The sequence below is a fragment of the Corythoichthys intestinalis genome, chromosome 17 (genome assembly GCF_030265065.1).
Source record: "Corythoichthys intestinalis isolate RoL2023-P3 chromosome 17, ASM3026506v1, whole genome shotgun sequence".
NCBI classification, from domain to species: Eukaryota; Metazoa; Chordata; class Actinopteri; order Syngnathiformes; family Syngnathidae; genus Corythoichthys; species Corythoichthys intestinalis.
The window spans coordinates 41,607,718-41,620,736 of NC_080411.1; the positions used below are offsets into that span (position 1 = coordinate 41,607,718).

A 13,019-nucleotide genomic window follows, 5' to 3' on the forward strand; every position below is an offset into this window, starting at 1 on the left:
CTAATTGTGTAATTTAACAAACATGGGTAAATTGCTTGGTTGCTAATTGCAAGAGTCCCCCTGGTCTTAGATGTACAGGAAAGCATTGCTTTTGAAATTGCAATAGGTCTTTGAGAACTCAGACAAGCTGGTGATACAGTAATAAATGAAAATATGGGAATGTCACATTTAATGTCAGCATTATTTGTCAAAGATTATATAATTTTTTTCACAATAGTAATTCATTTAGAGTGTTAATTCTGGCAATAACCATTGCTGTTTGTATTCATTTTAATTGTATGATTTTAATTTATATTAAGTATTTCTTAATGTGTACATACACTGCTGGCAAAAAATATTGGCACCCCTGCAATTCTGTCAGATAATGCCCAATTTCTCCCAGAAAATGATTGCAATTACAAATGCTGTGGTAGTAATGTGTTCATTTATTTTGCTTGCAATGAAAAAAACACAAAAGAGAATGAAAAAAAATAAAAAAAAAACTGGACCAGATAAAAGTATTGGCACCCTCAGCCTAATATTTGGTAGCACAAGCTTTAGACAAAATAACTGCAAACAACCGCTTCCTGTATCCATCAATTAGTTTCCTCCAATGCTATACTGGAATTTTAGACCATTCATCTTTGGCCAACTGCTCCAGGTCTCTGAGATTTGCAGGGTGCCTTCTCCAAACTGCCATTTTCAGATCTCTCGACAGGTGTTTTGTGGGATTCAGGTCTGGAGTCATTGCTGGCCACTTTAGAAGTCTCCAGTGCTTTCTCTCAAAACATTTTCTAGTGCTTTTTGAAGTGTGTTTTGGGTCATTGTCCTGCTGGAAGATCCATGACCTCTGAGGGAGACCCAGGTTTCTCACACTGGGCCCTACATTATGCTGCAAAATTTGTTGGTAGTCTTCAGACTCCATAATGCCATGCACACGGTCAAGCAGTCCAGTGGCAGAAGTAGCAAAGCAACCCCAAAACATCAGGGAGCCACTGCCATGTTTGACTGTGGGGACCGTGTTCTTTTCTTTGAAGGCCTTGTTTTTTTTTTCCTGTAAAATCTATGTTTATGCCTTTTTCCAAAAATCTATACGTTTTTCTCATCTGACCAGAGAACGTTTGTCCAAAACGTTTTTGGCTTTCTCAGGTAACAAACTCCAGCCTGGTTTTTGTATGTTGCTGGGTCAGAAGTGGGGTCTTCTTGGGTATCCGACCATAGAGTCCCTTTTCATTCAGACGCCGACGGATAGTATGGGTTGACACTGTTGTAACCTCGGACTGCAGGACAGCTTGAACTTGTTTGGATGTTAGTCGAGGTTCTTTATCCACCGTCCGCACAATCTTTCGTTGAAATCTCTCTTCAATTTTTCTTTTTCGTACAAATCTATAAAGGTTAGCCACAGTGCCATAGGCTTCCCACTTATTGGTGACACTGCGCACGGTAGACAGGAACAGTCAGGTCTTTGGATATGGGCATGTAGCCATGAGATTGACCATGCTTCCTCACAATTTTGCTTCTCAAGCCCTCAGACAGTTCTTTGGTCTTCTTTCTTTTTTCAATGCTAAATGTGGTACACACAAGGACACAGGACAGAGGTTGAGTCAACTTGAATCCATTTTAAATGGCTGCAAGTGTGATTTAGTTATTGCCACCACCTGTTATGTGCCACAGGTAAGTAACAGGTGCTGTTAATTAGACAAATTAGAGAAGCATCACATGATTTTTCAAAGAGTGCCAATACTGTTGTGCGGCCCATTTTTGGAGTTTTGTGTAAAATGATAATGATTTCACCCCCCCCTCCCCCCCACCCCATTTCTTATTGTGTTTTTTCATTGCAAGCAAAATAAATGAAGATATTATTACCAAAACATTTGTTATTGCAATCATTTTTCTGGGAAAAATTGAGCATTATATGACAGAATTGCAGGGGTGCCAATACTTTTGGCCAGCACTGTATGTTATAGCTTTTTTTTTTTTTTTAATTACCAAAAATAGTCCTATGCCATTTATATAGTTAACATGGGTGTAAAATGATGCTCAGTCCAATATTACTCCAAGGATGCTTTACACCTAAGGTCAAAAGTTTTGAGACACTCCCTCATTCTACTGAATAGTGAAGTGTCTTAAACCATTTGACCAAAGGTGTACTTACTAGCACGGTATATTCATTTACATTCTGAAGCTCCTCATATCATCTGATATGTATTGAAAAAGGACACGGCTGTAGTAGCTTTGGAAGCATTTAGCGTCGCACGATTAAAGATAACTACCAACAGCGTATATCAATGTAGCAAGACATGGTAACTCATTACTAGACAGACTATATTTGTGAGTAAAGCAATTGTCCTTGTAATAACCATTGACTGATCCCTAATTAGAAGCGCAAAAAGGGGGATTTAAAACAGCAAAATTGTACACATTCTTTCATACTATATATTAATGTGTAAGTAGGAAAAATAATAAACAGATGACCACCTGCTTAAACTGTTCTGTTTTGTACAAGTTTTCCACAGGAGTGTCAGAGATAAAATTTAAATGACCTCAGAGATAAATGGGGCAAGCTGTGATGTGTGTGAATATGTGGATAAATGAGAATCAGAAGGAGAGCGCAGGGCCATGAATCACATTCCACTTTTACAACCCACACACTATTCATACAGTCATTTTCTATACTGCTTGTCTTCATTACACGGGTACAGTAGCTGCCTGCTTTTCTTAGGAAGTACAGTACAGTTACAAGTGAGCTGTTGCTTGCTTGAGGTTTATTTGTAAAATATGCGATCATGTTTTCAGTGTTAAATATTCAATGATGCGAATCTGATTTTTGCTCTGATGAACACTCAAGAACTTATTGACAAAATATCCTATTCCAGTCACCGATTTACAACATATGACGGGTAGGCAACATTATGTGATGCTGCCAAACAAAATGTTATTGAAACAACATTTTATTTTTGTTTGTTTTATAGTCTTGACCAAAAGACTTACATAAAACATTCCCAGTCTGGAGATGTTTGTCAAGTAGCGCTAAGGCCCAAAGGGCGGAGGAAACTACAGAGAGGCCAATCTGAAGATGTGCAGTATTCTACAAGACCTCAGGTTTACACACGCTTAATGGAAAAAAACATCATCACCCAAAAAAATAGATAAATAAAGAGCCTGCTTTTGTAACGCATGTGTCATTGTGTTTTCAGGAAGTGGTTGAAATGAAGCCAGTTGAGAACATCTCAGACACAGAGATGTACCCAAGCCTGGAAGGTCACGGAAGAGCAGCTTCTCTGCCTCGTCTCAATGCAGAATACTACGTAAGCGCCTCACTATTCAGGACAATATTTCTTCACTCATTATGTTAGCAATATCAGTAATGTGAAAAGGTAGCCACTGTGGCTACTAGGTGACATTTTCCTCTAAAGATATTGGGAACAGTGAGGTCAGTTCCTTTGTAATGCTATTGACATCATAAGTGAAGAGGTAAAAATTTGAACTTTTACATCCAGGCAAGGGCGTAGGTTTTGTCTCAACATTGGTAGGGACGATAGAACAGCATAACCTGCATGTACACCTTTTGTTGGGGACAGGTCATTAATAAGACCAGATTTGGTGAACGGGCGTAAGGGCTACAGTTCTCACGAATATGAACCTAATTAATTGATGGGCTAAATGATCAATGCAAAATAAATCTGTATTGACTTATACTAACTTTAATGTGTATTGGTCCAGGTGATACAACGTTTGATTACAATGTTTATTTTCAAAAACTACTAAAGAAACATTTTGAAGTGCAATTCTATTAAAAAAACGGAGCACTATCCAAGAATGGGTCCACTTCTGGGCAAACTGGACAACCCCAAGACTCGAACCAAAGTATTCCAAATTCTGATGAGTTATTTCATTTCACAGTTTTTTTTGTTGTTGTTTTTTTTATTGTCAGTTCATGTTCATGTCAGTGTTCCCCTGATGTGGACCTGTTCTTGGATAGCTCCCCGTTTTTTTTTTTTTTTTTTTTTTTTTTTTTTAAATAAAGGGACTTGCAACATAATGCAAACAATGATCCAAATGAGGGACACTAGCTTGACTTTGTTGTTTCTTGTGGAGGCTGGCCTGACTGAAGTAGTTTAGCTGGTTAGCAATTTCACACAATTTCAGATCAGATCAGAAGTGGGTAGAGTAGCCAAAACCTTTACTCAAGTAAGAGTAGCGTTACTTTGAAATAATATTACTCAAGTAAAAGTAAAATTAGTCGTCCAAAAAATGTACTCAAATACAAGTAAAAAAAGTATTTGGTGAAAAGAATACTCAAGTAATGAGTAACATTATGAGTAACCGCTTAAGATTTCCTTTTTTTTTTTTTTTTTTTTTTTTTTTTTTTAAACAATGGTATTTTTTTCTGAGCACAAACTTATCTATATGGACTATTGTTACAATGATACTGTACTAAAACCCATCAAATAACCACATTCAGCCAAAACAAAAAAACATTGAATTCCAAGACGAGTGAAATAAAAAATTAAATAAATGAAGCATTATTCGTCCAAAGAGCATGACTGCCCTCTGGTGGAGACAATAGGTTCGAGTTGGAATAGTGAGGCGTTCCTTCATAACTACTATCTTGAAATTAAAAGGATCCGGTTTGCCGTGGTCATTCGCTGACAAATAAAAACTGGGAGAGAGGTTAAAATCGGCGCTTTCGAATCACGTTGAGGGCAGCGCTCTTTATCAAATACTTCATTTTACGGCGCTTTAAAAAGACAGCATATGATTGAATAGGCTGGTGTAAAGAACGGCAAGCTTGCGTTTGATTAGTATAATGGAATCATGTAATTATTGTTGCGACGTCTCATTGGTGAAATCGGTAGCGCTACCCCGGAAATACACCAGGCACGTCTCTACTCTTGTCATCACTAGCAAAAAAAAAAGAATCTAAAATGTAGAATAAAGAGGAAAAATTTAACTGCTCTTGTGTAGCCCAAAGTAGCGGAGTAAGAATAGCGTTTTTTCTTCACAAATCTACTCAAGTAAAAGTAAAAAGTATAGCTTAGTAAAACTACTCTTAGAAGTACATTTTCCTCAAAAAGTTACTCAGCTAAATGTATCGGGGTACGTGTAACTCGTTACTACCCACCTTTGACTCTGATGCAGGTCAGACTTTCAGTAGCAAAATTAGTGGTGCTTCCACCACCTCCACAACATTGACGTCTTTTTACATTACTTACAGTGGTTGGTACTGGCCGAAAAATATCTTCTAATATTCACTCCTTTTCGAAGGGGGCGGAGGAGGTTGTCGACATGTATCTGCCGAGGCTGAGTGAATGTGTGTGTGTCTGTGTGGCGGAAGGTGGGTGGTGGTGGGGGGGATCTAGTCATCAGCCAATCAAATCTGCGTTTCAGGGGGGAAAAATGGAGTGACGCATTCAGCAAGTGAAAAGGGATAAATGTAAGTCTGAACATAATGAAAATAATTCATTTCATAATGGTAGGTTCTATTCTGTCCTTACAACATATAGGAAGACTAATTTACCTATATAACTTAAGTCATTATATGATGCAAATAAAGGTTGCTTGAAAGTTGGTGGGGACAATTTGAGCATCCTGAAAAGTTGGTAGTGTTATGTCCCTACTGTCCCTATGCAAACCTACGCCCTTGCATCAAGATATATATATCTAGATATGATACAGTAGCAGATTACTTTGTTACAAGTCGTTTTAACAACTTTATTAGGCCTGCGATCAATTACATTACCAAACTATACCATTCTCCTTGATGCTATTCAAGGCTTTTATCTCTGGCTCTTTGAGTAGGTTTTGTTTTAGGATGTCACTTCATTAAGTGTCCTATTTAGAAGGTCAAATGCATGGTCTATAGGCTTTAACTCTTGATATTGACTTAGCCAGTCTCAAAGGTTCCACTTCTTTACCCATTTCAACTCTTTGTGTGCTTTAGGTAATTATCTTGTCAAATGATGAAGGGATTCTAAATCAGTTTGGCTGCGTTTTTTTGTTGTTGTTGAAGAAGACACCGTAATGAGCGCTTTTTTAGCGTGAAATTTACCTGCCTTCAAAGACTCTCAAAGATGAGAATCAATCAATTACTATTTTCAGTTTATTAAAAAGATGAAGGGATTCACCTCACTGTTTCAATACAATATAGAGAAGCTTAGTTTGACTGCAAGAATTCTTGGTGAAAATCCATAAATTAACTGACTGACTACCATTGACGCTGATAGACATCTAAAGTGACAATCACATTTAAATTCACAGCAGGATGAGAAGAGCCACATGACTGGATGTCTATCACTGTCACTGGCACTAAAAGAGTTAAAAACGTGTTCAATTTACAGTTGCAAATTAATTGAAATATTAAACAACATGAAGGTAAGCTAGCACTATTTGAGCGTCTTTGGAATGCACAGACAGATAAGGAACATTTTCTCCAATATTAATTCCCTACTTAATTATTTTATATTCATATTTTTCCTGGAAGTAGCAAGGAAGTGTTCATACTGAAAACTCAAGTACTCAAGTACAGTATTACAAGTTTTCATTACCGCAAGCAAGCTATGCATTTTATTTGTCATTTCCTGTCTTTTCATCAATTTGAATTGTTTGATTATTAATGCCATTCTTTGAATTGTAATAGCGTTTCTCTTTGCTGGAGACATTTAGATGTATTTTTTTATGTACATTTTTGCGACCACAGGGCGCACCGTTTTAAAAGGCGCAGGCTCGTTTTCGGGTGATATTTTTGTATTAAACACACACACAAAGCGCACCACAAAACCTGGGGCATGAAAAACAGACTACCATGTGCGCTACAGTATTTTAATTTTTAGAAAGGCAGCGGGAGCAAAACTGAGTTAAATTGTACTTTTTTAAAGAATGTAACAAAGTAATCACATCAATCTTAATCAATCCACAAATCCATTAAAGTCCTCATCTTCTGTATCCGAATTGAACAGCTGGGCTAGGTCTTCATCAAGCATGACAGGTACCCTCTAATCATTGTCAGAGTCAGTCTCCTTGCCGTGCGTCTCCTACTCCTCAGAATTGATTCCAGCTTTGGCTAAAGCACAAACAACAGCGCAAGCGGATACCTTAGCCCAGGCATCCACAATCCATTCAGAAATTGTGGCGTAACTCGCCCTGCACTGCCTCCCAGTCTATGTAAAGCTGTGTTCGCCATTCGTCATCCAATGCTGCCACGCCGCTCGCAATTTGACTTTGAATGCCCGGTTTTACCGACGTCCAGCGGTTGGAATTCCTTCGTCAAGCCTCACTGAATGATGGCAAGCTCCGAGTTCTTCAGAGGCACTTTTTCCCCAGTGGCTGTGAAATGGGCGGGCATGGACTCAGAGATGCGTGGAAAAAAACATCCGGTGTTCTGACAAATATTTGCACCCCTTCAGAAATTGCAAGTTTCCGGTTCTGCACATGTGCGTAGTGTTAAAAACGGCCGTGAATGCAGCGGTTCCTAAGTAAACACCTAAGTAAACACTACAAACTTTCTTTAAAGAAAGGAATATTTACTTGTTGACATCTTTGCCGTGTGGTTAAGCATTAATTTACACCGTATTCGTGTTGCACATGTATGTTTAAGATGTAGCTTGTTTATATAGCCCCTTTGGATAGCATAGAGAGTCCAACTGAATGTAAAAGAGGGCTTATTCACCGTTACAACAGCTTTAGGAGGAAAATATTATAAGAGTGAAAAATTTGACAGAACAACTAGGCTTTGTTAGCGCGTCTCTTCTCAGTAGATGCCATTTTGGAGGGTCTTTCACCAAACCAATGTTGCTGGGGCACGCCCCCCATCACACAGAACATTCTCCCTTTCAGGTTGTAATGCGGCGCTCATGTCCGCCCTTTCAACTGAGTACTAAGTCCACAGAATAGGCCAGCGATGGATTAAGTTTTCACTTTTTTCACTTTCACTTTGTGTAAAAGTACAGATACAAGTGCAAAAAAATACTGAAGTAAAATTACAAGTATCTAAAAAAATTACTCAAGTAAAAGTACAAAAGTACTTGCTTTAAAATGTACTTTACAAGTAAATTTTAAAAATATTTTCTCCCAATGCAAAAATGTAATATACATACTAGTACATACATAATATACATACATATATACATACGTACAGTACATACATAACATACAGTCCATCCATCCATCCGTCCATCATCTACTGCTTAATCCGCATTCAGGTCGCAGGGGCAGTAGCTTTAGCAGGGAAGCCTAGACTTCCCTCTCCCCAGCCACTTGAACCAGCTCCTCCGCCGGGATCCCAGGGCGTTCCCGGGCCAGCCGATAGACATAGTCTCTCCAGCGTGTCCTGGGTCATCCTTCGAGCCTCCCGCCGATGGGACATGTCCAGAACACCTCTCCAGGGAGGCATCCAGGGGTCAGCCAAACCAGATACCCGAGCCACCTCAACTGGCTCCTTTCAACGCTGAGGAGTAGCGGCTCGACACCGAGTCCCTCCAGAATGACCGAGCTTCTCACCCTTTACCCGTTGTATAACATACATTACATACCTAACATACAGTGTATCACAAACATGAGTACACCCTTTACATTTCTGCAGATATTTAAGTATACCTTTTCATGGGAAAACACTGACAAAGTGACACTTTGACACAATGAAAAGTAAACTGTATGCAGCTTACATAATAGAGTTAATTTATTTTCCCCTCACAATAACTCAAAATATGGCCATTAATATCTAAACCTCTGGCAATAAAAGTGAGTACATCCCTTAGAAACTACATCCCTAAATGTCCAAATTGAGTACTGCTTGTCATTTTCCCTCCAGAATTTCATGTGACCCATTAGTGTTACTAGGTCCAGGTGTGCATAGGGAGCAGGTGTGTTCAAATTTGTAGTGCAGCTCTCACAATCTCCCATACTGGTCACTGAAAGTTCCAACATGGCGCCACATGGCAAAGAACTCTCTGTGGATCTTAAAAAACGTATTTTTGCGCAACATGAAAAGGCCAAGGCTACAAGAAGATTGCCAACACCATAAAACTGAGCTGCAGCACAGTGGCCAAGATCATCCAACGTTTTAAAAGAGCGGGGTTCACTCAGAACAGGCCTCAGGTTGGTCGTCTAAAGACGTCACATCCAAATGCTTTCTTTGAATGATCGTCACAGGAGTGCTCTCAGCATTGCTGCAGAGATTGAAGAGGTGGGGGGTCAGTCTGTTAAGTGCTTAGACCATAAGCCGCACTCTACATCAAATTGGTGTGCGGGGCTGTCAACCCAGGAGGAATCCTCTTCTTTAGACGGTACACTAGAAAGCCCCCAAACAGTTTGCTGAAGACATGTCAACAAAGCACATGGATTACTGGAACCATGTCCGATTGTCTGATGAGACGAAGATAAATTTGGTTGGTACCGATGGTCTCAAGCATGTGTGGCGGCGACCAGGTAAGGAGTACAAAGATAAGTGTGTCATGCCTACAGTCAATCATGGTGGTGGGAATGCCATGGTCTGGGGCTGCATGAGTGCTGCAGGTGTTTGAGAGTTACATTACATTGAGGGAAACATGAACTAAGCCATGTACTGTGCAATACTGCAGCAGAGCATGATCCCCTCCCTCGAAAAACTGGATCGAAGGGCAGTGTTCCAGCATGACAATGAGCCCAAACATACCTCCAAGATGACCACTGCTTTACTGAAGAGGCTTAGGGTAAAGGTGATGGACTGGCCAAGCATGTCTCCAGACTTGAACCCAATAGAACATCTTGGGGGAGTGGAGGTGCGCAAAGTCTCAAATATCCGGCAGCTCCGCAACGTCGTCATGGAGGAGTGGAAGAGCATTCCAGTGGCAACCTGTGAAGCTCTGGTCAACTCCATGCCTAGGAGAGTAAAAGGCAGTACTGGATAATGGTGGTGGCCACACAAAATATCGACAGTTGACATGTTTAATGTTAATATTGACAACTTTCACAAAGGGGTGTACTCACTTTTGTTGCCAAGGGTTTTGAGATTAATTGCTATATTTTTAGTTCTTTTGAGGGGAAAATAAATTATCATATAAACTGCACACAGACTACTTTTCATTGTGTCAAATTGTCATTTTGTCAGTGTTGTCCCATGAAAAGATATTCTTAAATATCTGTAGTGGTGTACTCACTTTTGTGATACACTGTACATACATACAAGCAATAAAATTGACAGCACTGTAAACAGAAGCTTAACAAGCTCAATAACTCATTCATTCATTCATTTTGGAGCCACTTATCCTCACGAGGGTCACGGGGTTGCTGGAGCCAATCCCAGATAACTATGGCCAGCAGGCGGAGTTCCCATTGGTTCCCAGCTAATTGCAAGGAGATAAAAACCTTGTACTCGTTTTGCTGCCGCTCGTTTGCACCAGAGGCATGAAAACGAAACTATCAATTCACAATGAGGAAAAAAAACAAATCAAACAAAAGTAATGTGTAACACAGGCGACATTTTGAAAAGTAGTGGCGTAAAGAGTACAGATACCTGCTTTAAAATGTAGCGAAGTAAAAGTAATATGTAGCACTTTATATATGTACTCAAGTAAAGTACAGACACACAAAAATGTGCTTACCGTAAGTACAGTAATGAAGTACTTCGCTACATTCAACCGCTGCAATAGGCGCACCACATTTTCAGATGCACCGTCCATTTTGGAGATTTTTTTTTTTTTTACTTTTAGGTGCGCCTTATGGTCGTGAAAATGCATGATTTATTTATTTATTTTCTCTAGCTAGTTCATATTACGCTTTCTGTCTCCCTGCTCTCCCGCGTCACCTTACATGCACGTTTCCTATGTTTATGTTGCATTTGGGCTTGTTGGAAGAGGAGGTTGGCATTGTATGGGAAACGGAAAAAGAGTGTAAGACAGAGCCAAGGATTGAATACAAAGATCATACAGTATTTATAATTACACTACATTGAAATTATTTTTGCATCATTTGTCTCTCATTGTACCCGCTTTATGCTCACTCCAGCCCATTGCAGGTCGATAAATTATATCTTAATCTTATAAGAATCTGTAAGATTGTTATACTAGCAAATGAACATGCCTAATTAGGTGTGTGTGTACTTCTATGACGGGAAGTGACTTTTCAGGCTTTACACATTGAGAACTTCACATGGTCGTCATTTATCTTTAAAAAAAAAAAAAAAAACATGAGCTACTGCCAACCTTTAACTTCATCAGTCCCTCCTCCTCTGCCTTTTCGCTTTTTCCCTAATTTGGATGCTCATTGCTAATATTTTGCCCAACTCCCTTTTGTGTGTGCTGTCTGATAGCGGAGCCACCCTCGCCACGCCCCTGGGACCCACCTGGCAGTATGTACCACCTGTTGTGCCACCTCTCTGTTCCTCTCCTTTCTCCTCTAATGTCTGTCTTTGTGTCTGTAAGCTTTTGTCATCCCAGTGACACGGCTATTTGCAGCATTATTGCCCTGATAGCATACAGAAAAACAACCAACAAATACATTTAAGACTTAATCTTCAGCCATTTGTGCTGGTTTTCAGCAATTAACTGCAATAGTGCAATTTTGTTTGAGGTATGTGTGCGCGGTGGTGTGTGTGAAAATAGTAGCATGTAGTTTTCTGTGAATCTTTTGTGTATTTGTGTGTGACTGAACCAAAGCAGGGGCAGTGACCCTGCTTTCCTGCTTTGGAATAACAATTTCCTCTAATTTACTGCTCAGTAAGCAGGCAAAGTTGATCTTTCTTTAAATCATGTTTTTCTGCAACATAAAACAAAAAGTCATTTAAGTTCATTCCGAATTTTGTGACCGTGCATCTATGTGTTTTCCCAGTAGAATCATTTTAGACAACACTGAAGGTATAATTACTTATGTTTCTCTGTGTTGTACTATTGTTGTCCCTGAATGTCTGTACTGGTTGTACTTTGGACTGGGAACATTTGGAAAAACAGAAAAAAACAAATGTACCTACAGTATATATACTAGAAGCACTGTATGGAATATTCAACATTAAATTACCATTACGCACCTTCCCAAAAAACAAGGTGTTGTACAGTATTTATTTTATTTTTGGGAGGATATAAGTGACCATAAAGTTTATTTTGTAGGAATATAGAGACATACAGTGGAATGAAAAAGTATCTGAATAATTTGGAATTTTTCACATTCCTGCACAAAATCACCATCAAATGTGATCTGACCTTTGTCAAAATCACACAGATGAAAAAAACCAGCGTCTGGTTCAACTAAAACCACTCAAACATTTGTAGGTTTTCATATTTTAATGACGATAACATGCAAACAATGACAAAAGGGGGAATAATAAGTCACCGAACCCTCTGCCTCAGGAGACTTAAAGAGCAATTGAAACAAATTTTTACCAAACAATTTAAGTCAGGTGTGTGCCCAATCACTGATGAGTGGTTTAAAGCTGCCCTGCCCACTATAAAACACACACCTGGTAAGAATTGTCTTGATGAGAAGCGTTTTTTTATGGGCATCATGGCTCGGTCAAAACAGCTGTCTGAAGACCTGTAGTCAAAGATTGTTGATTTGAATAAAGCTGGGAAAGCATACAAAACCAACTGTAAAAGTGTGAATGTTCATCAGTCGACAGTCAGAGAAGTTGTCTACAAATGGAGTTTGGCACTAAAGCTTCTCTCCCAAGGGATGGCCGTCCACCAATGATGTTGCCAAGAATTCAGCGCAGAATACTCAGAGAGGTAAAAAAAACAACCCGAGATTGTCTGCTAAAGACTTACAGAAATCACTGGCACAGTCCAATATTATGTGCACACATCAACTATATGTAAAACTATGGCTAAGAAAGTGTTCATGGGAGGACTCCACGGAGGAAGCCACTGCTTAAAAAAAAACAAACAAACAAAAACAAAAAAACGTTGTTCGTTTAAGGTTCGCAAAAAGGCACTTGGACACTTCACAGAAGTTTTGGCAAATTATTTTGTGGACTGATGAAACCAAAGTTGAATTCTTTGGGTGTAACACACAACGTCGTGTGTGGAGGAAATATGGAACAGCTCACCAACATCAACACCTCATCCCCACCA

The 13,019-nt window shown here is 39.4% G+C and overlaps 1 protein-coding gene across 8 annotated transcripts in view; it reads left to right on the forward strand.

The window, feature by feature from the left end:
• cacna1bb (calcium channel, voltage-dependent, N type, alpha 1B subunit, b) overlaps positions 1 to 13,019 on the forward strand; it is a 411,213-nt gene that overhangs the window by 378,457 nt on the left and 19,737 nt on the right. For 7 of the 8 annotated variants that reach the window (XM_057818689.1, XM_057818692.1, XM_057818685.1 and 4 more), the window contains 3 exons: positions 2,952 to 3,081; positions 3,177 to 3,287; positions 11,267 to 11,305. In XM_057818689.1, coding sequence (XP_057674672.1) covers positions 2,952 to 3,081; positions 3,177 to 3,287; positions 11,267 to 11,305 — 280 coding nt within the window. The remainder of the gene's footprint in view (positions 1 to 2,951; positions 3,082 to 3,176; positions 3,288 to 11,266; positions 11,306 to 13,019) is intronic. The other variant, XM_057818688.1, reaches the window with a different exon arrangement.